Source organism: Pelmatolapia mariae, linkage group LG5 (genome assembly GCF_036321145.2).
Source record: "Pelmatolapia mariae isolate MD_Pm_ZW linkage group LG5, Pm_UMD_F_2, whole genome shotgun sequence".
Taxonomy (NCBI): domain Eukaryota; kingdom Metazoa; phylum Chordata; class Actinopteri; order Cichliformes; family Cichlidae; genus Pelmatolapia; species Pelmatolapia mariae.
In genome coordinates, this window is record NC_086231.1 from 6961339 (window position 1) to 6988473 (window position 27135).

A 27135-nucleotide genomic window follows, 5' to 3' on the forward strand; every position below is an offset into this window, starting at 1 on the left:
CTTTCATGCATGACTACTGTCTACATTATGAGAGGAGGCTGGAGAGGAGAAAATTAACTTGGACCTTAGCAATTTCGTCAAAGGAAATGAAGTTTGGATGGCGAGTGCATTAATGATAACACTGTGTTCGAGTTACAGAATGTACAAAATCCAAGGCAAAAAATCTTTGAATTGTAATATGACATAAAGCTTCCTGGTACCATAAAGAAGAAAATAACAAGATATGATTTGACAGAGAGGAATTTTATGTAATGCTACAAACCCATGCCCTAGCCCATGGTAAATAGTGCATATTAACTAATACAGCGCATACATGAGTTGGCTTTCCATGACTGGCACACTCACACACTGTGCTTGATTTTACTGAAAACAGACACTGATCCATTCATAGAAGTAGCTCTTATTTCAGCCTTTTATTTTGCCCTGCAGAGATAACATTATGGGTTAAAATTAATTGAGGCCAATGTGGCCATCCAACTGCTTGGTGACTCATAAAAAGAACTCTTCACATATCTATATAAACAGTATTCACTGTGTGTATCTCAGAACCGAGTTTAACAAAACAGCAGGTTATAATTTAAATACAGAACCTGAAAAGTCTGCCATTAAATTTTTAATCATCATTTGGAACTTATTAAGAATATTCTAAACACCACTAGAAGCATGCTTTGTGGTCAGCAATAAAAAGCAATTGCTGGCAAGTTAATTTTCAATTATTGCTTCAATAAAACACATTCTTTTTATGTCATATCATAGGCTAGGTGCCAATTTTTTTAAGCCCATATCTCGTGCATGCATTAATACAATATTTTCTTTTCTTCAGTTCCACTGCAGCAGAATACTGCACAGAGGACCACCAATGAAATAGGAGACATAGCCAGAGAGGTGTGTGGGGTGTTGAATGAGGCCTGGATGTGAATATTTAATTAGCTGTTAATGAAAAGAAGTCATTAGGCTTAATTCCTCCTTAAGGCTAATTTAAATGTTCTTTTGCACTTCTCATGAGAGCAGAAGTCAGTGTGCAACAGGGAGGAGTTCCTATGCTGTCCCATAATGAGGCTTCAGCTGTGGACAATAGCCAATCACTCAAAATTGTGTAGCAGTAATGAGCGCACAAGTCATCACCAAATACACAATTAGCAGCAATTGTGAGCGGCTTGATTTGCTCATGAGAAATATAAAAAAAGAACCATTTGCTTACCTTTGAAAATATGTAAAATGTAAATGTAGCCATGTTGTTCCAGATGCCGGTGCAGAAAGAAGATGTGTCTGGGAGCTAAAGTACTTGTAACAGCTCATTAACTGGAACATTTCACTGGTTTTGCCTGGTTCCATACAAGTGCAAAATAAGTCTAAAGGTCTTGCATTACCATCTTTCCAAATATCTTATGACACTCATGGTAGCTCAAGCCTGAGGCTGTGAATCCACAAAGTTTGTGGATAATAATTCTAAAACTTTTCTTCCAGGGGCAGAGAATCAATCTTGCAGCAGAGAGAGTTGATGCTGTATTGGACTGGAGACACAGATGAATAACCCATGTTCAGATGCAATCAACTACACTAAGAGGGGCAGAAATAGAAAGTGGCACAATGACACTACCTACTCATCCACAAATTGCCTTCCAATATGTCTTTTAACTGAGCCAACAAGACACTGCTATCAGGGTGGCTTGAAAGGTTAAGCCTTTAAGTAATGCCTCTAAATAGAAATCACTGAATACGTGCATGTCAAACTTGAGAATCAAATTAGAATGACTGTTTTCCATCTGTATGCCAATTCCTTATCACACTGTATCTCCAAAAGTTGAATCTGTTCATCTGGACGTAGCGTTTTGTGGGAGAAACGTTTCGTCACTCATCCAAGTGACTTCTTCAGTCTCAGCTGACTGCAGGTTTCCCCAACCCTTATAAACAGTACATTTGCATAATGACTGAAACCAGCCCACTGAAGGGACAATGGGCTGTGAGGTCAGTTCCTTAATCATAATTATGCAAATTCCCATGACCATTGATCAACAATCACTGACCAAAACCCACTGATCAAAGAACACTGATCAATGGCCATGAGTACCATTCACAGAGAGTTGGGGAATGGCTGCAATCACGGCATTGTAAGATGGTGAAAGATGTACCCTTAGGCCCCCTCCTCGATTCAGAGATGGTCTTTCGAGGAGGGGGCCTAAGGGTACATCTTTCACCTGCAGTCAGCTGAGACTGAAGAAGTCACTTGGATGAGTGACGAAACGTTTCTCCCACAAAACGCTACGTCCAGATGAACAGATTCAACTTTTGGAGATTTACTTTCCTGGATGATTGAGAATGCATCAAGACTTATCACACTGTACTTCTGTTGGTTTAACTATGGCTTTCATTCATAAAGACACACTGCAAGATATTCCCTTGAGACCCTGAGTTGTCAGTTGCTGGCATGAAAATATATTCATGATGAGATGCAATGTTTATGGTGAGAGTGTCTCAATTGTGATTTGCTCTTCAAAACCATAGCTGGAGTATAATAGGAGGTTACAGGCCATGTGGAGAAGCATAACCTTCGTAAAGTTGGTATAGCATATCTTGAAGGAGAAAGTATCTTTGTGAACTGCGTCACTCGACACACCTGGGGATTTTGAGGCTTTCTAGAGATGAATTATCCTGTTGTCAATAAATGTGTCCTTGACTGATAATGATCATTGCCCATCGGCCCACATTTGTCTGGGCTGAAACCTGCAGATATTCATTATTAGATCTAATGACCATCTGTCTGTTAAGTCCTTGTCTGTCACAGTCTGGTGATGTCATTCTCTGGACCAGCGCCATGAGAAGACAACAGTTGCTCTGAAGCCATTTTGGTGTGGATGGGAAACTGACTCAAATCATCAGGGTCAAGAGCCTCTTGCTCCCTCTGTGTCCTGTTTGCCCAATGATAACTAAAGAGACTTGTCAATGGGACTCCAGAGTGTATTCATATTCAGTGCCAGCTCCCTCTGAGTTGGTTGGCACAACACATAGCCTTGGCCAAAGTAAAAGCCAATCTACATGAGTGAGCTGAAAGGAAAGGAGGACACAAGAGAGAGGAGAGAAGAGACTGGGTAATCTTCCCCTGTGTGTAAGCTACTCTCGCCACTAGTGTAATCTAAATGAAATATTAAAAGAGACTCAACCTCACAAAGTGTTATGGAAACAAACCTCTTGTTTCCCATGTGCTAACATGAACTACTTCGATGTGGAAGTGCTCTACAATAGTCTGCATGCAGTATAGCTGTAGAAATATGTAATTGGGGCTAAAACCACTTGCATTATTGCACAGTTAAATGTAGTGAAAAGAAAGTTATGCTCTACAGTGTGCTGCTCTTATGGGTTTTCACGCATGCGCTATTTACCGTAAATTGGCCGTTCACGCAGCTACTGTGCTTTTGCTTGTAATTTTACTTAGCACTGCAAATGCAGTATGATTACTATTAAGCAGATTGACAAATCTAAACATGAAGTGATATTTTAAACTACTGGTCCTTAATTTAAATAAATTCTTAGCAGAAAACACAGGCTCTGAATGACTACTCAATGATCTTGTACTATCATGGAAATGCATAAAGACAGCATGCTGCTTTGGGGATATTTTAACAAATAAAATTGTTAATTACAGGAAAAATAACTGGGCTTAGTGGCCATTTTTCAGACTTCATGGGGTAAAATGACGTGAAAAAAGAAAACCAGTCTTACAACACCTAAAATGACTAAAGGAAATTGGAGCATGACTCATATGAATTTTCCATGATACCAGGCGGCAATGAAACATTAGCTTAAATGACAACTTCTGCTGGTAACAGCAGTTGACATGTTGAGAAAACTGAGGGGGAAAGATACTATGACAAGAAGGTGGAGATATGTAAAATATGAGAAAAGGACGGCAAAGAATGGTTAAGGTTAATTCATATTTGCATGTCACATTTTTAACTTGTTAGTGTGAGCAAGACTGGCTTTCTTACGACTTAATGACATAAACCTATAGGCTACAGTTCCAGACACTAACACAAATCCCTATCCTAGGACATACATATCATCTTTATTTTACAAACATAAATAGGTAGAAATTGAGGCTATAAGTCTGACTGCTCATCACAGCTTTTGTTACCTGTTGAAAATCAGGGTCTGGCTGCTAGGCTGGCGTCGGCAAATAATCAACTTTAACATCCCTCTGGGTTTTTGGCCAGCTTTATGCTAGCATGCTGTCTGTGTAGATGCTTGCAAAGAGCCAAAGTTCTGTTTAATGCGGCTGTTTCTGTCCCGGATGCAGTTTCCACTTCATCATCACTTTGTGCAATAAAACTAAAAGAAATGTCCATACCGCAACTCCTCAAAATGTATCAAAGTACCGCTCCACCATTTCCATCCTCCCACACATAAATTGAAATCAGCTGATTACAGGAAGAAAAAAAAACATGTTTGTTTGATGATTTTTTTTCTTTCTATCCATTTGGGGCCCAAAACATTTTCAACACAAGTGACGACGTAACTGTAACTGTAATGAAATTATTACATTACACTAATATGTTACATTATGAAATGTAGAAATGTAGCCTGTTACTTTGTAACACATTGCACCCAACACTGGTGATGGCCAAAATAACACTCACTCATGATTGGGTTCCTGTCATAAGTTAAAGTTATCTCACTTATTTGTAGCTGTACCATAACTATCAATCCATCCTATTTTCATCTAAGAACTGACTAATCAGGGTACTGACGTCAACCTTTTTAAATCGGCATGAAAAATATAAATAAATAAAACTCTGAATTACAAAAAAGGAATGTTTTATGAGACATAAAGAGGAGCCGATAGCAAGCACAAATAGCTTGCTGTCATTAAGACATTTTGCTCCCTCCTATTATCAGCACATTAGTGATTTTCTGCTAAGTGAAAAGAAACAAAACACCTTTTCCCCAAAGCTCATGTTCGAACTGATTTGTTCGAACATGATTGTCAATCTTTGATTGTACAAACGCATTTCATGTCTATCCCAAGTATATTTAACAACAAAGGTCTGCAATACTATTAATAGTATACCAATAACAGGATCACTGATACATAACTGACGCAGGTTTTTTTAAGTTGTGATGGACCGAGTTGAAAAAAGCAGGAGGAGTCACAGGGGTTATTAGAAAAATAGGGTTTCCATTTATTTAACCCCAAAAAATTATATTTACAAAAGTAATATATGTTGAGCTCATAAAAGAGGTCAAACTCATCTCAACTCAGGCAAAGACTGCAAACTTAACAAACCAAATGACTGCCCAAATAAACATAACTGACCTAAATATGAAATGACACACAAGGGTATATATAATGGCTGATTAGACCATTGTGACACACAAGGGGTAACTAAACAAAACACAATTGTAAACAACAAACAATGCAGTATAGTCTGGTTTATTAATAAACTAAACACCAAAGAAGAAAATCAAAAACCACTAAATCCCAAACTCAATATTTAACTAAGTACAAATACTTTGTTTTTAAATTAAAGAAAACACACATTCTCCCCTTCAGCAGGAAGTGGTGGTGCGGTCCAATTATCCCTCTTTGCATTTAGTGGTTTCAAACCCTGGCTGCCATCTTTTGTCCAGCAACTCCCAGGGATAATGGCAGGTAAGAAATAAAAGACAGGGGTTAGTCAAAAATCAAAGTAATGAAGTGGTATGAATACATAAGTAAACTAAATGTGCGCGCTTACAAATAGAACAAATGTATCCAAACCAATCAATAAAGTTATTGGAAACTAAAGTGTGTTATTGTGTTCAAACAAAGGAATGAAAATACAAGAGTTACTGACTTTAGAGTGTGGCCATGGGTTTGGCCATTACAAAGTCTAGAACTGTATTTAAAAACTGCACAATCAGTCTGTGTATGAAGGAAAATGTAATTTTATATTTGAATGTCTGTGGCAGGGATCCATTTATGTTTTAAACCTTGTCTATTCTGCTTTTATGCATACAAACAATGCACTTTAGAAATGATAAAAAGTCAGACATAATGCATAATATTTGTTAAGGATGACAAAATATACAAGTGTACAAAGACACTGTGGCATAAAGATAGCTGTTCTAGTGATTATTCATGAGAAGCCGTTGTAAAAGACTTATACATCTGCCTATAAACCTAACGTTTCTTTTCATTTTCCAAGCTTCCAAGATTTTATAAAATATATGTCCACTTTCACAGAGCCGCTGATGAAAATATATTCATAAGCAGTTATTGATATCTTGAAAGTCTAAGCAGAACTGAACCAGAAAAGGCCCACTGAAAAATTACTTTGACAGGAAGGGCTATCTATCCAGGTTTGTAGAGAATTTTGCCATTTTCTTCAGAGCAATGTAAATGGATAGGAGTATCCTCTCACTGAGCTTCTCTAGCATTACCCAATAGAAAACCATAATAAAAACTAAATTTAGGCAAGTATACATCCCATCACCTGCTATCAAAATACACCTCAGGAATTTAATATCTGCGGTAATATCAAACCCATGTATGTCACTTTGGCACAGTGTCTACCCAGAATTCGCATCACCTCACTGGAACAGAGCAGGGATCATCTTTCCAGCAATGATGATCAATATAAGGCGCAGGGTTTATAGATGACTGCCACATTGCCACAGTCAATACTATGGCAAATGGCAATCATGGATGCATTATGAACAATTTCATGGGTGAGCTCCCCTTCCCTCTTAGCAATACAGTTTCTATGACAGATTTGGTGCTGGCACTCTGGCGACACATCTGCTTTATTGGCTGTGTTTGGCTCACTTGCTCAATCTGACGTATTTGGATGTTCCACCCAATCAACTAAACAGAATTGGTGAAGTAGTTGAGAAAATATATCAATTAGGCGATATCTATGAGCTTATGTACAACTGCATGTGTGTGAGCATGCCTATGCTGTATAAGCATGCATCAGTCATCTGTACGTGTAGCTCAATATGCTGAGACTCTGTATATGTGTGCATTTTTTTTCTTTTTGTGCCTATATGTACTTGAGTGTTTGTTTTACTTACTTTTAGCAACCTCTGCCCCCTCTGGTTGGTAGCTGTCGGGTCAGATAAAGAAGGGCATAGCCATAACTCTGTTTGATGAGTAAAATACACCCTTTTTATTTTGGTTTCCACCCCTTGGAGAATATATATGCCACAACACTGACTCAATGTTTACTGTTTTGAATTTGCAGCCAGAGAGAACTGACACTGTGTTGATGAGCTGCTAGATACATCGGAAAAAAATGCTTACAACCTGGAAATTTCAAAGTGAATACGCTCAAAAGCCATGTTTCAGAGGCTTCCACTACCAGCACTGAATACAAATTAATGGGAAAAAATGAAAGAAAGAAAGAAAACGCATACAGATTTTAAAGTTGAATGAATACATATATATATATATATATATATATATATATCAGGAAGATGGCTCCAACCGATCGCCTGCTCAGTGAATACCTCAGGCAGCTGAAACTCAAGAATGAAGAGGAAGAACCGTCATGGAAGGATAGACTCCTGAATGGTGTGTACCACCGGCAGATAGAGGAGGTGACTGACATCTAGAAATCCTACCAGTGGCTGGACAAAGCTGGACTGAAAGACAGCACAGATGCACTAATCATGGCAGCACAGGAACAAGCTCTGAGCACAAGATCCATAGAGGCTGGGGTCTATCACACCAGACAAGACCCCAGGTGCAGGTTGTGTAAAGATGCCCCAGAGACAATCCAGCATATAACAGCAGGGTGCAAGATGCTAGCAGGCAAGGCATACATGGAACACCATAAATAAGTGACCGGCACAGTATACAGAAAAATCTGTGCCGAGTATGGCCTGAAAGTCCCGAGGTCAAAATGGGAGACGGCGCCAAGGGTGAAGAATGACCGAGCTAAGATCCTGTGGGATATCCAGATACAGATGGACAAAATGGTGGTGGCTAACCAACCGGACATAGTGGTGGTAGACAAACAGAAGAAGACAGCCGTAGTAATAGATGTAGTGATACTGAATGACAGCAATATCATGAAGAAGGAACATGAGAAGATTGACAAGTACCAAGGGCTCAGAGAAAAGCTCAAGAAGATGTGGAGGGTGAAGGTAACAGTGGTCCCAGTGGTAATCGGAGCACTAGGTGCAGTGACTCCCAAGCTAGGCGAGTGGCTCCAGCAGATCCCAGGAACAACATCCGAGATCTCTGTCCAGAAGAGCATAGTCCTAGGAACAGCTAAGATACTGCGCAGGACCCTCAAGCTCCCAGGCCTCTGGTAGAGGACCCAAGCTTGAAGGATAGACCGCCCGCAGGGGCGAGAGGGAATTTTTTTTTATATACTAATTTTTTTAATCTAATCTCAGTCCTTTCTTATCATTAAGCACTGAATGTAAAAGGATTCGTCTGAATAAAGGACATCAATAAACAAGACAACAAAATTCGATTATGATAAACAGAGATTTTAACTAATATGCTATGGGTAAAAGCAAACACATCTTTGGGAACTCTGTCCTCTATACTAAAAAAAAAAAAACTCCACATGTATGGAAAACTTCAGTGTTACTGTGAGAAGTACCACTTTTTAGGAATCCTTTACAAATCAAAAAGTTTTACATGCTACAATGGAAGACGAAAAAATAGTTGGGAATCTTATTTTAAGTTGATAATTAAAGGTAATTCTACGTTTCAGTTAAATTTCAAGTGTTGTTAAATTTTGTCTTAAGTTCTCAGGTTTGGACTATGCTAAAAATACATTCCAACAAAAGTATAATATTATAAAGACATATGCAAGACATATACAAAGGATGAAAGTCCCCGTTATAAAGCTTGGCATATGAGTTTCAACATCCCTTAGTGAGCAGCTCATTAATCACATGGTCACATGGTAAGGTGTCCCCTGTAATATCCTCCTATTTAATGGTAATGGGTGCCATATATTTACAAAATAGCACCAGTCATTTTCTATTTAATATGACTTGCAGCTACTGATTGAGCCCTTATTCTCAGTAAGAACATTTTTACTAAGGTCACAGATTAAGGGAGCTGAAGTTCATTTTCCCAGTGATGTCTATACAACTAATATCTTTTCACAGCCAGAGGAACTGCCCACTCTCACTCCCACTGGCCATTACTGTACCAAAAACGCAGGTTTAGGGCAGTTTTTCATTGCCTTACTTTCTCAGACTTGGAAGTCATATAGTCACACCAGCCACTGCATCAAGTACATCTTGTTTGTAGTGTGTTGAATCCATTTTTGCCTTGAGAACAATTCTTCTTGCCACAAATTCAAAAAGGTATTCCTCAGAGATTTTAGTTTGTACTGCCTTGATAGCATCACACAGTTGTTGCAAATTTGTCAACTACACATCTAATCACATGTTTAAGAAAGTTTGAAATGATTTGAGATTTGGTATATGGTGCAGTATCCACTGTGGACATAAAGGGATGGACCTGGCAAACAACAATACTAGGGTAAACTGTGGTGTTCAAAGGATGTTCAAAGGGCACTAAGAGATCCAAAGTGTGCCACAAAAATATCCCCCAAGTCATCACACAACCCAGTTTCACGGCAAAACGTGAAATAGGCACGCAATGGACACGAAATGGACACGGTCCACCGTGTCCATTTCACATGCAGAATTTGCATTACCAGCAGGGGCAGATAATATATTTAAAGCCAAGAAGTCGGTAGTGAGCAAAAAACGTATGAAGTACAGTCCAGGGTCCTCAGCTGCCGGAAATGATTAAGCAAGGCAGCTAAAATGTAATTGTGTTAATAATGTCTGTGTAAATGCTTTCCAATAATTATTTTTATGTTGGCTTGAAATAAAATTTCTCCCTCTGTTGTTACTGCAGCTTACTGCAACTTCTGCATGTGTGTCTGTTTCACGTGTGTGCAAAGTGTGAAATGGACACAGCGAGTCCATTACACGCTTTGCCGTGATACCAGGTTGCACTGTAACACCATCACCAGCCTGAACTGTTTTTCCAATACTGTATTTTCCAGCCTTGTTGAGAACGTGCAACTACCCAACAACCACGCCACATTTTAAGTGACAAAATCACCTTTCTTTATTTTCTAATGCTCACTTTGAACTTGGGGTCTTGAGCACATTGGTTAATTAGATATTTGTAAACTAGCAGTTGAATAGCTTTACCTAACAAAATGGGCGGTGGGTGTATGTCCATTTTATATATACAGTCTACACTTTAAGATTTGACTTAATCATGTATTATAGGAACAAAGAGTAAAACAATAAGTAAATTAGAATAATTCACACAACAAGTCTGGTGCAAAGGTAATGATTTTCTGCTTGGGTCATTTGTCTTTTAAAGTGTTTGTTTAGGCCTTTAGGATAACTTAAATGAGCAAAAGTAAACAGCAGCATTATCTTTCCTTTAGTAGGCTAGGTCATTGTTTTCTTGGTAGTTTAGCTAAAGCAGGCTAAGTAATTTTACCCTAGAAATGTAACTAAACTTTAACTAAACTACCAATTTTAAGTTGAGGGTAAAGCTGTATGTTCTGTAGGCTACAGTAGCTTTGGGTAAAGTATGGGTTAGGCACTGCTGGAGTGCCGCCGACGCTGGACTCCGTCACCCGGTGTAAAACACATGCCATCCTATCCTTGCTCTCTCCTGTTTGGGGCGAATTTAATTGATCTGGGAAACCGCTATCGGTCTAAGGTAATTTTTCCCTGAATTCACGGAGAATAGTATTTTCCTAGAACCTTCTTACTCACGGATATATCAATTTAGGAAAAAAAAAATCGGAGTCATTATCATTGCATTGTTGTGGACGCAGTTCGGAGGAGGGAATGGATGCAAGCGAGCAAGTAGAGGCGCACCGAGGCAGCTACCAGACAGAGCCAGCTCCTCTGTGATGCAGCTGTTTATCCCGTGGAAAACCCAGGACACCCGACGACCGCTCTTAAAACGTTAACAGGCGAGCAATCAGCGGCTGTTTGTTATTCCACGCGTGTTGGGATTGCTCGGGAAGAAGAGACGCGAAAGCCATGTAGCCGGTCTGTTCTCTGAACCGCTTTGATTTTCTAATTCCTTGTCTTCTTCGTAGTGGTTTATTTTCTACCTTTCAACCGTGATCTGTTCCTGCAGAGCTGCACACTGTTTCTGCTGTTTGTGCTAAGCTTGGAACCAGATATCAACTCGATAATTTTACAGAAGTGTGCAGGAGAGAACAGCGCTGGCATCTTTCCATGCGCGCTTTCATCGTCATTATTATTATTATTATTATTATTATGGAACTGTGACCCCAAACGAACCAGCATACAACGCATGCTTCTCCCACATTCACTTTTTTACAGGTGTTTTCAGTTAGGAACTTTGTATTTTGAGGATTGTAAAATGCTCTAAATGTCGAGCAATTTTGCCGGCTGTCAGTGACGCAACATCTCACACAGACTGCATGAGAAATACATGCGTAGAAGGGCGTGAACTTGCAGCCACTAACCTCCTCCTCATTAATAAAGCATCTGCTTATCTACAAAGCCACTTTGCTCTTTTTGCGACCTCACACCCATCATTCATCTAAACTCATCTCGGGGACATAATGGATCTTAAAGCGGACTCGGAGGACATGGACTACAGGCGGCCGGCTCCCATTGAAGTTTTCGCCGCCAGATCCACACTGCATGGCATCTCGCACATGTTCACTTACAAGCGGATGTATATCAAGCGCACCCTGTGGATTTTGTTTTTCTTGGCCTCCGTGGGTGTGCTGGTGATGGTGTGCGTGGATCGGGTGCAGTTCTACTTCGAGTACCCCCATGTCACCAAGTTGGATGAAGTGGCGGCTTCACTGATAATATTCCCTTCGGTAACCTTCTGCAACCTCAACTCCTTCCGTTTCAGCCGGGTGACACGGAACGACCTGTACCACGCTGGGGAGTTCCTTGCCTTGCTCAACGGCAGGTGTGTACGTCCAGAAGCCATTTACAATACCTGCCTGTGTGTAAGCTGGTTTACTGGTGATTTTATATAAGCACTAAAACCACACCTCACCTGCACCCCAAGTGTTATGTAGCCTAGTGTATGACAAATGCAGTGGCTGCAGGGGGGCACATCTGTGTGGATTTATCACATGATGATTCAGGATCTGATTGTGCCCCCTGCATTTAGCTATAACACTAAGTTTTTGTTGTTGTTGTTAATCTAGTCACATTCTAGTGCAGTTATCATGAAACTTAAAATATCTGTGAGCACTTAAAAACAGTCTGTGTTTGGAAGCAGGTTTTATGCTTTGCAGCCCAGCAACAGCAATGTTTGAGGTGGCATTTAACTTTGGAGCTTAGGTGTAGTCTGCATTGTTTTAGCTGAGGTCTTATGTCACATGGAAGAGTGGTGCAGAGTTTTACCACCTGTCTTTGACTGTTGCTATTAGGCCACTGGAGGAAATCCGGACTTCACTGACAAAGCATGCAAAACCTTCCAGAGCTCTGAGAGCTAAAGATTGTACCTAGTATGACGCACGTAAGTAAGAAAGTGAGGTTAAAGGCTAAGGATGAAAATGTAGTGACTTTACAGATCTACTGTCTACTGAAATCCATATTGCACACATGCTACCATAGCTGTGAAAAGCAATGCAACAACAACCATTAACATCCACCTGTTAAAATATGCTGATAGTGAGAATGAGCACACCTTAACATAGATGCTGAGAATCATCCAAGTAACAGATAATAGATAAGCTGTTTCTAAGTGTTTAATAAAAAAATGGTGGAGAAAATATTAATGGTGCAATTTCTTGCCTTATCATCTTACAATTCATGCGATGCAAATATAAATATTGGATAAGTAGAGAAGAAGATTTTTAAATCCCCGCTGACAAAGTGTTGAGAGACGTGCATGATTCACAACTGCCATCCCCTCCCTTTACACTTGTTGCTTTCTGCTGTGCTTTGATCATTTAGTCTTTCGGCAACCATGACAAGCACACTGTTTCATGTTGAAACTTTTAACTCTGAATTTCTTCAATTCTTCTTTTCAATGCCATCCAGATTATCCTGATCCCATTTTTCCAATACAGATAATAATCCTGCACTTTGCATTTGCAGCTAGAGCAGGAAGAAAAATATCCCACACAGATACACATGCACACATGGACACGCAGATGCATAGACATTGCTTACTGCACTTACGCAAACCTAAAAGATGTAATACATACAAACATGTCTCAATATCATCTTGAATTCATTTTTCATTTTATTTTTAGCTTATTGATTCATAAAGTGTTGCAGCTCGAGGCAAAGCGTGCAATTATGCATGCTGTACATGCTGGAATGACATATATCCAATTCTCTGTTTTCATACTGGATATCATTTTTCTGTGACCCCCATATATACATCCATATTATAGGTTATAACTTTACAGGATGCCAATAGATTCGCTGTCTTGTGGATGTATTTTGCATGCTTTGTATGGTATAGATTTCGAGATTTGTTTCTGGGTTGTTTGTAGTGTCAGCTGGAATAGTAGACCATTAGGATATCAGTGCAGGTTTCCATCTCTTTGATTTGTTATTGCAGGTGTAGCCAGATTTTCTTTAAAAAGGTGCACCTAAAAAAAAAATAAAAGATATAGGAAGCAGAACATTAAAGCAACCTTACTTGCTCCAAGTGACTTTGGGATGAGTTGACTTTTGATGGAGGGAGGGGACTACAAGGAGAGGCAATTAACTTGTGTCTCGTAAGCTGTGTGATGAACAAGTCTTTATCCCCGTGTAATTAGTGCTGTTTGTTAAGCTACAGAGTTGTGCCACTGATTAACACTGTCATCTTCCTCTCCCTTTTCCTTGCCCTCTCAGTTAGCTTGGCCTGGGATCGGGGTTGGGGTAGGAACGGCATTCATTTTACATTTAAAAAAAAAAGAAATGATGACGGGGACAGTTTTTAAAATGATTTTTAAATCAGGTTTCAAAGTGGTTAGAGTGCTAAAGAATGTGGAGGAAAACAAATAAATTAGGAACATCTTGGACGCACAGATTTTACACTAAACATTGATTGAACAGAAGATTTTTCAGTGGTAAGCCTTCTGATACCACCAGACAGGTGGTGGGTTTGGACAGAAAATGACAGAATAAAAACAAAATGCTATGTGTGTGTGGGTCGGTGTCTATCACTGTCTCAGGAGGAAGAAGTAGGCAATATCTACCCTTGCAGTGATGCCAGGCTTTCTTAGACACTTAAGTTTAGAGCTGAGCTGCTAGAAATTTCACCTTAACTTACTCGACTCCAGCAGTTTCCAAGCACCCCCCCCCCCCCCCCCCCCCCAAAAAAATAAATAAATAAATAAATCACTTTCGTAGTGTGTTTTCTCAGGTTGAAGTTACAGTTAGCCGTGCAGAACATTAGAAGTAAATTGCTCAGTTTTATTTTTATTATGTTGCAAAGGCAATTAAATGATAATTAACAAAAGAAAGGTCATTTCAAAGAGGTGTTGGTTATGTGGTTTGTGCTGCCAAGAAATGTTAGATCAGCTCACGAAAACCAGAGAAGCACGTCTTCTGCTTACACAGAGCCCGAGCTTAAACATGTTTCCTGAGCTTGCAAACATGCTCTCAATTCCCATGAGCTACATGTGAAATTTAATGCTCCATAACTTTGACTGCCTTATCTGTCTCAGCAAGATCATGGCCGTATTACAGATTTAAGTGGTGTAAAAAAGTGCATGGATGGGGACACTGGGAGGCCAGGTCATCGACCGGAAAAAGCTGATTTTTCAAATCTGGGTTCATTTGCATTTATAGTGTACTGTGGCTGTTTACCGCAGAGAATATTACAACTGTGGAGACACAGAAATTTTTGCATGTTTTTACCATATTTTCGTCTTTGGCTTGTTTGTGTATTGCTCATCAATACAATAGAGATTTGTTTGGGTTTTCTGTGCCTCGTGGCATCCTTTGTTTGCATTTCTGTGACCTTGGCCAAATTGGAAGAATAACTGAATCGCAGGTGCACCATCATGAAGATATGATTATCCAAACTCAGCCACCAGGAAACATGGCAGATATTCATTTTCAAGGGCACTGCACAAACAATCCAATCCTTGTTAGTGTATGAGTTCAATTAGCGCTAATTGGATAATTACCTGAGATTATGTCAAGATGTGTTCATTGTTGTGTCACACAGCCCGAGGTACTAACATCAAAACAAATGTAGTGCTTTTGTTTTGGTTTGTGTGTGTGTGTGTGTGTGTGAGAGAGAGAAAGAGAGAGAGTACCGCCTTGTGACCACAGTCTTACTGTGAAAGTCCACTCTTAAAATCAGTGGCTGCTTATATTTGCTCTCTCTTCTCATGAGGTGGCAAAGTGTTGCAGATGGTCCTTCATTCGTTTTAGTCCCCACAAGAAAATTAAAGTGCTTGTGGCCCATAATCCAATTTAGTCTCCCCCTCCCATACGTAGAGAGTTTGCAGTGATTGCTTTAGGGAGCAGTGGCAGGGCAATATTAAAAATCTACCCATATTATTGTGATTGTATGCGCTTCAACTAAAGCCTCCTGACTCGGGAATGTGAGCGCAGCGTCTTAAGTGCTCTCCTGGCAGCTTTGTGTTTCTTATAAAACAGTGGCTCAGGATACAATTCAATTAAGTCCAGAATGTACCACAACAGGCTAGCTTCTTATTAGAATAGAGTGTGACAGTGTTGTGATGTAGTTCCCATGTGGGCAAGAGTACTGGAGTTGTGATTGTCAGATTGTCAGTGTGCTTTTAGGACCAACATTACTAAAAACATGACAATTTGTAAATGGCTTCACTGACAGATATTTATAATATTAGTACCACTCTGTCCTCTAATTTTAAACTCACGTCTGAAACAAGTAATACATGGACAGTAGTAATCATACCTCCATTTTAAATACTGAAAATATTAAAACCACATTCACCGAGAAAGGTTTGTATCCTTACTAGATGACACTTAATATCTTGGAGTAACCACCACAGTTTGTCCAATTCTTTTAGCAAGTTTCTCATCTTGAGTTTATATAACAGGTTCTCATTGTTCTCTACCTACCTCCTTCTTTTACTTTTGCTCTATTATTCTTTTTTCATGACAACTTTGATGCCGTACAGGAAACAACATTCAAAGCCTTGATTATTGTAGCCAGTGTATTGTGTTAACATTTGGGAAAAGTGTGGCTTTCCTGGTTTCCTCCTCCACTATTGTTTCTGGGGGTTTTTTCAGTTGTGAAATTTTCCTGCTCTTTTTTGCTTGAGCAGCCATGCTTCTTTTCTCTTAGGACTGCTTTGCTTTTTAACATTTAGGTAAACATTTTTCCTTATTTTGAAAAATTGCGGTGTGGCAGTATGCTCCAGGATGCACCTTGGAGTTCATTTTATGCCTTCAAAAGAACACATCAAACATGGACAGTTTGAAACCAAGACGCGCTCGTTCTTAAAAAGAAACAGTAGAAAATGTATCACTTTCTTTCAGTACTTTACAAACTGCAGTAACCTGTGAACTGTGAAGAATCAGGGTCCAGATGAGCTACTACGTCACTGATCCTCTGGTTTTCAATTTTATCCTTTTATTGTTTGAATAACTTATTTCTGGAAAAAAAAATTTATACATTAGCTTCACTCTGAAATGATATAAACATGTTTTTCTCTAACACCCCTTATTACTTATAAACGTTTAACTGTACGCAACACTGTTTTGGCCTGTTGTAAATTAATGAAAAGGGAACTATACTAGAAAATAAGTACCACATAGATCCACTATCTTTAATTTATAATCTGTATCAAAGATAGTGCTTAACTGTCTTGTTTTTTGGCTGTTGTGTCATACCAGTTACCACTTTTTATTCAAATTGTGGAAAAAACTCTGATTTAAAAGATAAATAGCAACCAGCAGCTGCTACTCCCATTGAAAGTTTAAACTGTAGCGATAAAAAAAGAAGTTATAACCAGCTAGAGTTAATCCTAGTTGATTTGTTACTGTTAAAAAAGATCTCTGATGTTCCGATGCCGAATTTTAAGACTGTATCACTTGGCATTTATTTTAAATCTTGAGCAGAATAATAGTCCCGATATTGTCTGTCAAAGCCCTGTGAACTCCATTCAACACGAAGCATGACCGTCTCTGTTCGGTGTTATGAGCAGGGGAACAACCCTCATTTTAAATTACAGTGCATACCACCTCATGTTGCGAACATTTTTTTTTTCATTTAGTCTGTACCAGGAAAAAGCACTGTAGCAACAGTGAAACATATTACATTTGGTTTGGGCATAAATCAAAAATACATCTCCAGCTGAATATTAACGCAGTGCTCCCAAAGAAGTAATGTAACATTTCATTTTTTATTCATGGATCAGCTTATATTATTCCCATCATCAAGCGACAAAATCTTGTTCATTATCATAGACAAAGCTTGACCTTGTGGAATTTTTAAAAAATCCATTAAGCTTTACCACCAATTATGGTTGGAAATAGTGCCCATGCTCATGACAAACAACTCTGTCGTCAGTGTCCACAAAGTCATTCACAGATTTACTGTCGGGCACAGGAAGAGAAGGGTATGCCTTTGTCTTTCTCCGTCCCTGGTTTTCACTTCTTCAGCTTGGGGATAAACTTATTCATGTTTGCTAGTGCAAAACGAGTTGTCCAAAATTCTTACAATAAAACAATATATGAACCCTGTTATGATATTACTGCTTCTGCTCAACATTACATATGAATTCAGGACTCTACCTTAGTATTTTGCAGTAATTCAATTTTGAAAAAACAGAAGCTGTCCTCTTCACTCTCAGTGTCCTACAAAAATGATCTCACAAGTGTCTGTCAGTAGTGCTTAATTTTAGCGCTCTATAATTTGGATGCTTGTACCACTGATGGCCCATTGCTCAACAGGGGTCATCAATGGGCCACCTTTTCGCTGCGCAGGGCCATACTGTTTAATTGAGGTTACGTTGCATCAGTGAATGACTGTGAGCAGGCACTAGAGGTTGATGGTAGCTGTCAAATTAAGGCATGGCATAAATGATTTCCACAGTGTTTTTCTTCTGTTTCATTTCTGTGTGCATTGATGCACGCAAATTACTGCTTCTTTGTCATGTTTTTTTTATTTGTTTGCAGGGAGAAATGAGAGGTGGAACATGGTAAAACTGATCCATTTTTCACTTTGAAAAAAATTGCAGCAGATGAAGATTTTTTTTATTTACACTAAATAGTAGGTGTGGAGGATCATCAGCCTGAAAGCAGCATTCTAAACATGATCGCTCTGCCACCACATTTAACCCTAATTGTTTAACAGACTGATTAAAGTAATTGTCTGAAATGAAATATTCCCATCCTGTAAATAACGAGCTGCTTTCTTGCCCTCCATGGAGACTGGTATGCCACAGTTAAGCTGTCAGTTTCATAAAACTACGATGATATTGTGAGAGCTTTCTAGCTGCTCATCTGACAATGCTGACATATATGTACACCTTTTGCTAAGGTGAAGGGTGAATATCCACTTGCTGCTGCACCTGTGTTATTAATGTTTCTTCTGCCAGAAAAACTTGTGTACCTGCAAAATTCTTAAAATCCATCTTTTTAGATGTGACAGAGGTACAACTAAGGTTGTGTCTTGCTTCTTTAACAACCTTAACTGCATTTAATACTTTGAGTGAGAAAATAAGGAATAACAGGATGTTTAATATTACAATCTGACAAAGTGGATTTGGTAAGCTCAAGGTAAGCAGTTTGAAAAAACAATTCTTATGATTTATACAGAAAAAGAATAACCTAAAATGTTACATTTTTTGAAAAAAAATTTAATGAGGCAAAATCTTCTTTATGATATTGAATTTGCAAAAACTAAGTACATTAGACTTGTGTGTTAGTTGTGCACATGTGTGTATTTTGTGATCAATGTTGACTAAGTGTAGAATCTTTCTGTCCAGGTATGAGATTCGGGACCCACACCTGGTGGAGGAAAATGTCCTGCAAATCCTAAAGGAGAGAGCGGACTTTGACAGCTATAAGCCTCGGCCTTTCAACATGCGTGAATTTTATGACCGGACAGGCCACGACATTAAGGACATGCTGCTTTCCTGCTCATATAGAGGGGAGGAATGTGCAGCTGAAGACTTCAAAGTGGTGAGTTGCGCATGTAAACGGTGAAATGTCTTCTAAAGAATCAGCTGAGACCTATGGGTCATCTAATCATGCTAGTGATACAAAATGGGCCTTTATATAGTTTACTGTGCCGTGAACTTTAGCTGAGCACTGTTCACTAAAGTCTGCTTTTGGGAATTGACTTTGCAAAATATATTAAATGGAGAGATTTACAAAGACAGCGCTTTATCATAATTTCAATCGATGGCGCTCCATCCTTCCAGATTCTTCCATCCCCCTTCAGAATTGGACAGTAAACCATTGCGTACACTGTGACAGACACTGTACCCTGACCAGGGGCCGCAGAGTGTGGTGATATTACACAGACTGCTGCAGGGCCCTGCACACTGGGATTATTGTGTAAGTTTAGAGTCTGTAAAAAGTTGAGCAGTATTCCATAAAGGCTTAAAACCTGATCTTTGCTGAGCCCTGGGTCAGTGCCACAACACGTTCTATGTAAGTATGAAGTTAGAACAAATTGATGCTGTGAAATATTTTCTGTGTCTTTATCCTATTTACTGAATGCTTTCAGATACAGCTATTACCTGAAAGCTTTGTGACCTTAGTATTTGTGATAAAGTATACGAATTGATCTTGTAAAGCTTCAATACAACTGTGTAACCGCGGGTGACAGTAGTTAATGTACTTTTTTTTTGTTGTTTCAGCCTAGTAAGACCCAGAATTACTGATTATATAATAACTGATTCTCACACTACAACAGTCAATCTCACTAAATTCTGGTAATACCATAAAAGTTTTGCCAACACTATGAAGTTTAAGGCTATGACACTGTCTCTTTCACTTGCTGAAGAATGCTGAATGTAGAAAGAAGACATTTGTATCTTTTGTTTAATATTAATTTGATTTTTTTTTTTTGTTTATTTTATAGTTTCATACCGCACTGTTTTTCAAAACTTTTTTCCCTGACAATATCTGCTTATTCCAGCTGGAAACAGAGCTTATAAGTGCACTGACCCTTATCAGTGCTGTCTGTGCCACAGTACGGTCTAACAGATCTTATGAGTTGATTGATATTTCTTAAGACACTTGTAGTTTTTAGTGACAACTTACCCACAGTTAGCTGATTTTATAAATGTGAAAAATGTGATTATGTGTAGACACATTCTGTGTACTGTTCTGTTTAGACTTCATTTGCAGTCTGAGGTCTATTGACAGCAGTGTTGGGACTAACGCGTTATTAAGTAACGCGTTACAGTAACTACGTTATTATTGTGGTAACGAGCACGGTAACTAGTTATTATGCCAAAACCAGGAACGCGTTACTCGTTACTGGGATTTAGATAGGCTCGTTATTCGTTACTTCGTGTGGTGGATATCGCGGAGCTTCCACAGATTCAGTAACATTAGCAAGTGGTGGAAGCAGCAGGTGGATGAAGGAAAAGGGAGGCAAGAGGAGAGACCCGAAGCGGCCGCCGGTCCGAGTGTCAGGTGAACTGAACTTCAGGTAAGAAGTTATGACCTGCAGTCTGTCGGAGTCAGATATAAACCAAGTTTAGGTGGAGTTTATTTTCGGTATGCTGACATTTTCGTACTGCGTACTAGCTAGCATGACGGAGTTTCTATACAGCTGGGTGGGTGCTATGTTACTGATGTTGAACTTTATTTTGTTCATACGGTTAATTATTAGAGTTGCCAACCGTCCCCTAAAAAACAGAATCGTCTCGTATTCAGAGAAAATATTACGCGTTTCGTACTGAGGTGAAAAGGAACACAGTTTGTCCCGAACTTCAGCTACAATGAAAAAGACACAAAGCTGGAGCTGCACAGCTGCCTCTTCTTCTCTCATTCTCTCCCGTTTCTACTTCAATGATCAGCTGATCGGCTTTTCTCTCTTGTTTATCGCCCACTTTGCGCCAGAAAGAGGAAACCAGCGGATGTCGCGCTAAACAACAGCAGCACGTTTAAGCTTGATCAGCTGTTGTTAGAATTTATTTAATATTAATTTCTAGTATCAGCTGATGTTTGCTGGAGCCACAGCTGTAAAAGCTGCTGGTCCTGATATCAGTTTGGTTATCTGGTGAGAGGGAAACATGCAGATGAAACCAGGAGATGTCCTTACTGAATCATCAGAGCTGAACATGTGATGGAGAAACAGGTTTACCTTTTAGGTGACATGAATGAGTTGAAGGGAAGTTATGAACTGTTTCTGAGAGACAAATAACACCAGGATCCTTTTCTACGTAGCTGACAGCTGGTAACTGTGCAGGGGCGGGTCTAGCAAAGTGTTGCCAGGGGGCCAGGTAGGGCATTAACAGGGAAAGGGGGGGGGGGGGGGGGGCAAGGAAATACTTTTCTTTATTATTCTCATTTAAAATGTCTACATATATACCATCAGAACAGTGTACATCACTGTCACAACAGTGTTTGTTTTCATTCAAAGGCTTTATGATTTTTTCTATAATGGTGGGCCGGTCTCTAGTCAAAATGCCCGGGACGATTTTTTTGTCCCAGTCCAGCTCTGTATGCAGCTCATCTGCAGTCTGGTGTTACCTACATCTTCCTATTCAGAAGGCAGAATTTCCAAGTTCTGAGTACAATCAAAAGCACCACGACTGCAGTTTTTGTGTTGGATGTAAAAAGCAGGCTAGAATCATGGCGGCGGTCAACGACGGTCCAGGCGTGGGATTTCTCTCGTGGAAATCTGCACATTATTTTTTCCTTTCTATTGGTAGGTGGCACAGTGCACTTGTGGCAAGTAAGCAAGCTAGAAGACTGGCAATCTTGCTGGGTATCCAGTTACAGAAGCAACACATTAACAAGAGAATTCTGAGTAAAACCAAAGTTACTTTCCCTAGTAACTAGTTACTCTGAAAGTAACGAGTAACTTGAAGTAACTGAGTTACTTTTTTAGAGAAGTAACTAGTAATGTAACTAAGTTACTAATTTAAAGTAACTTACCCAACACTGATTGACAGTGCACATGAGCGGCTGTAGTTAAAAAAATCAGTGTATAGACAAAAGCAGAGCTGTAACATAATTTCCAAATCATCAACTATTTTGTGACAAATATAATAAGCAATTGCACTTTTATTCAGCTTTTTTAGGGTTGTCTCCATTTGTAAACAATGTACCCGCTGGCTATACCAGAAGGCTAGAAAAATTGGTTACTGCCCGCAGAGGCTAAGTCATCAAACTAGCGATAGGTTCCCAGGTTGTTATCTGAGTACCTCTGGCAGTGGTTACTGTAAATGAAAGAAGCAGATTTTAAATTATGCCATGAAAATTTGACAATATCAGGGCCTTAACTGATAGAAAATAAGAATAAGAGAAAAAGAGCACCAAAGGATTGTAGGTAAAGACAATGCAGCTTCAGCAAGAGGAAATGTGGTGGGATGACAGTTGCAAAGAACAAAAAAAAAACAAAAACCCAAAACACAATAAGACACATACATACAAATTTTGCACATTACAAACAGTGGCAGCCTGCTGTAGGAGTGGGAGCTAGTATTAAAAGAACAACTAGCCAACAGATGCTCATGCAGGTGGCAAGTGAGGATGACACAGTATTAATAAATTGATATCTCCTGAGAATGCTGTAAGGAAAGCGATCTAATACATCCTTAGAATGTGTTGGAAAGAAGCCATGAATAAGCTTAGTAAAATCAGCCCTCAGTCCAACTCTCACATTCTTTGTCCTCCAATGTTTCTTTATTGTGGAATTTTTAACGTGTTTTTCCCCCAAGTGCTATAAAACCATGTAGTTCAGAGGTGGGCTGCATGCTCACATGGTGTGGCTGCTCTAATGTGCTGATGTGTTCACATTTACTGTAGTTAGTTGCGCTTATAGCAGATGGTACTTCACAGCGCTCTGCTGTACATTTGTACAGTTGTAGACCTGGATAGAACAGCTCAGCAGAGAGCACTAATGGTGTGGAAAGAAGCTTCAGTGTGTTAGGAAAGGGTAAGGTAACCAGTCTCACCAGCCTCCACCTCCAAATCCCAGAGTGTGGAAGCATTAAAGCTGTGATTAACGCTGTCGGCAGCTTCTGGTTGTTTTCTTGCTAGCACAGTCAGTGTGGTTCACTAGGTAGTCCCTGGGTGTTCAAGATAGCCAGAGACAAAAGATCACTGCTACCTACTATGGGAGCAGGGAGTCCACGTTGATCACAGCATTTTTACCAGTTCGCTGACAAAAATGGTAGATAAACAACAGTAGTACGTAAGGCAGCGCTTTTCCAAAAGAATCTGCAGTGTAGTACAGTCAAATTTTCTCATAGATCCAGAAACTTGAATATATTAGAGTTCTTTAGTGTATCAGAATTTATTTCATGTTGTTTTTCAGTTAAGGTTCAGGTGCTGAGTCCAACATTATCCAGTCAGAAGTATTGTGTCCTTGTCAAAAGTCACTGGTGTCATTATCAAAATACCAAATACCCTGTGGGATCCAGTACAATATAACCAATTTTTAAATATTGCTGCTGGAAATATTAAAAATTAGTGACTCATTATCTCGTATCATGTTTCCCTGCTGCAACTTTGTCCTTCAGAAAAACATCTGCTAACTTGGAATGCAGATGGTTTAGCTCAGATGATATTAAAGAACACCAGGAAATAAAAATTTCACATGAAAATGAATATCAATTGATGGCCTACGGCCTCTGAACCATAGCTGCATGAGATAATATAAAACCATAAAAAGCGAGCAAAATACAAAGACCATAATTTGATAGTTTATGGGTTTGTTTTTAATTGAAGGTGCGATAAATGGATTTCTAAAGTATGCGATCGCTCCCTAGAGAGGCAGAATCTCCACCACCTCACTGCCTTTGCATTTCACCTACAACAAGGACACTAAAGCTAAAACCATCCGAAATATATTGAATGGCTATAATACACTACAGTAAGACAACTGATATTGCACGAACACTCTGGATTGCATGTGCCATCTTATTTTATTTTCACTTTGATACAATGTACGGCATTTTAAGAGGAAAACTACCAAGCATACAGTTTGTCTTACTGCATCCCAGTGGAATTCCCTGCAGATAATATGTTGATCGGCAATGTCACAACCTCTAAGTTATTCAATTTTGAACACTTTAAGACACCCACATCCAACTTCAGTCACCAGGGAGAACTTTGACAGGCTCATAACTTTGCTATCAAAACTCAAAACTGAAGCTTGGGGGGCTGACAGAAAGTGTAAGAGAGAGACAGACATTACATGAGAGAAAAAATAGGAAGAAGAAAGAACGAGAGCCAGATAAACAGAAACTGAGGCCCAGGTAACAGCAAAGTCCTTGGGATAAAACTAAACATAATGGTCGAGCGCTGCGGAGAGCCTCAAAAACACAAAACAACAGCTGCCACAGCAGGAGCAGCAATAGAAGTACTATCGGTACACACAGGTTTGTGCTCATTTTAACCTCTTGGACACTGCAGAGCTCCATTGTATCTGTCTTTTACAGCTGCCCATTTGTTTTCCAAAACACAATTAAATATGGCACCTGTCCTTCCTTTCCACTTATATCTTTTTGAGTAGAGAAGGACAGAAAATATTATAAATAAATGAGGTCATGATAGTCATAAATGAAGAGCTATCTTTGAACAGATCTTTGGTTATAAATAAAAAGATTTTGATTAGTTATCAAGTTATCATAGTAGTTCTTACTACATAAGCTTCTACCCTTTTAATACACAGTTCCTCAAAAATGTTGAGCAGACCCTCAGTACCTTATATTTTGCATCCAAGGAGCCAGGCTTTCTTTTTTAAAGTGGTCTTAAGCAAATTCTTCAGACTGAGGTATTTCAAAGCTTTTCTTTGACATTGGCTACTTTTTCACTCATTTTCAGTCTAATCCTTGTACCTGACCATTGTTCCTTGTTTAAGTGACTTTAAACTGAACAATGAATTATTCAAGCATAAAAAGGCATCTAATTTAAGGGAAAAACTGTGTTGTCTACACAAAACAGACAACTTAACAAAGACCTGGTTTTAAATAGTCTTTAGGCCCCCTGATACAAAACACACATTTTTACCTCCATTTCTTTAGCTGACTAAGTGACTAAATGACTAAGTTTACACAAAGAACTGTTAGCTGATAACCTGACATATCTTGGCATGGTATGCAGTGTAACTTTAAAATATCTGAGGAAACTGAATAAGTTGAGGGCAAAGAAGTGAAAGGCATAAAAAACAAATATCTACTGCAAATAAACAAAATCTGAAAACCATGTTACAAAGAAAAAAATCAACAAAGGCCTGACATTGGATCTGAGAGATGCACCTGGGCCTTTAATTGATCAACCTCATCAGAAATGGTTTCAGTGGAAGGCTGAAGAATTAATTAAGAGAAACAGGGAAAAAAGTCCAAGGTATGCCAAATTACACGTGAACTACACATGAATCTAAATTTGAAAATTTGTCATCGGGTTCAAGAGAGGCGGTTAGGAAAGAGACACAACAGTCAGTGTCTACAGACATAAATAAAACACGAGTGGGGCTCTGTCATGCTTTCAGTCTAGCCAGCCATTGGTTTTTAGGATCTTCTCAAAATGAATGGACTCATGAATGTAGAAAAATATGTTCAGTAGTAGAGTACATTCATGCTATATCCTGGAAAGCTTATACATTCATGTTATAGTATCTGGAAAGTGTCTGACTGGCAACAGCTTCATTTTTGAGCATGGTAATGATCCCAAACACTCTGCCAGTGCAATGGAAGCATACCTGGATAAAAAACACACAATGAAACACTATAGCTCATGGACTGGTCTCTCCGAAGCCCGGACCTCAAAATTACTGAAGCAGTGGGGGACCGTCTTGACAGAGAACAGAAAGAAGTGCTTTGAATAGCCAGGAAAACTATTCCTGAAGATTTCTTAAAGAAATTACAAGAAATCTTAAGAGAGTTTAGGCTGTTTTGGTCATACCGACTTTCAAACTCACTAGAAGTGTACAAACCCTGATTTTGCCCTGTATACTGTATTTCAAATTTTCCAAATAATACATAATAAGTAATACATAAAGAAATCAGGGGTTGCTAAATACTTTTTTACAGTAGTGCAGATTCCAAACACAACAGTACTTTCAGGGAGTCACTATAGTGGATGGATGAAATTTGATTTTTAGCTTGGATATGCTTCCTGACACAACCTTCCCATTTATCCAGTCTTGTGACACTCCAAGACTTGGTTTGTGTCTCCTACCAATCTTGAACTGGGGAACTTTCACATATAAGGAAATCAAACACCACACCACGGAGCCAACAGCCTCTAAATAAAGAAATAAAATAAATGATTTCAAAAATGTTTTTATTAACAAAAATTATACAGTTACACTGTGTGTGCATGTAAAAAACAAACAAACTTTCATTTGCAAAAATGTGTAAAAACAAAAAAGAAAAAGAGGACTATCATTTAATACTATTAACAACACAGTCTGCCCGTACCTGGTGTTGACTGTGAGTGTAGGAGATCTGAGAATGATCTGATGATCTCAGCTCTAAGGATTAATTTTTGAGTTGAAGTACATTTTTTGATATTTAATATTGAGAAAACATGTCAGACTTTTTAAAAAAACAACCCACAGACACATAATATTACAGTACTTCAATAGTGCCTTGCACGGCACTTGCCTCTCAAGAGAAAATCTTTTAGAAAAGCTCCTTTTATGCAACTGTGGTTGCATTATGTCACATTGCAGTGTTATGTCAGATAAGCAAAAAAAAACCCTAAGCACTGTGAAATATTTGTGTTAAATTCTAAGTTATGGAGTTTTTCAAGATCATTTCAGTCATTTTAGCTTAAATTACTGACAGATCACACTTCATTTACTGCAAATCTTCTAGCTGAGAACCCACTCCACTTTTGTGTAACCCAGACTCTTGCATAATTGCCATGGTCATTCTATTGAGCTGTTGGCTCCATTTCAGCTGTCCATTGACCCCCAGAGTCCACCCTTGGTGGGATGGAGACGTGTGGCTAATGAGGTGTAATCAATACAGAAAACCTCAGAGACGCCCGCTGATGGATTGGATTTAC

General features: G+C 39.1%; 1 protein-coding gene across 1 annotated transcript in view; it reads left to right on the forward strand.

Moving 5' to 3' along the window:
* Positions 1–10698: 10698 nt before the first annotated feature.
* Positions 10699–27135, forward strand: part of asic1b (acid-sensing (proton-gated) ion channel 1b) — a 180104-nt gene continuing 163667 nt past the window's right edge. The window contains exons 1-2 of the mRNA XM_063473479.1: positions 10699–11944; positions 18918–19113. Of these exons, the coding sequence (XP_063329549.1) occupies positions 11583–11944; positions 18918–19113 (558 nt within the window). The 5' untranslated portion in view covers positions 10699–11582. The remainder of the gene's footprint in view (positions 11945–18917; positions 19114–27135) is intronic.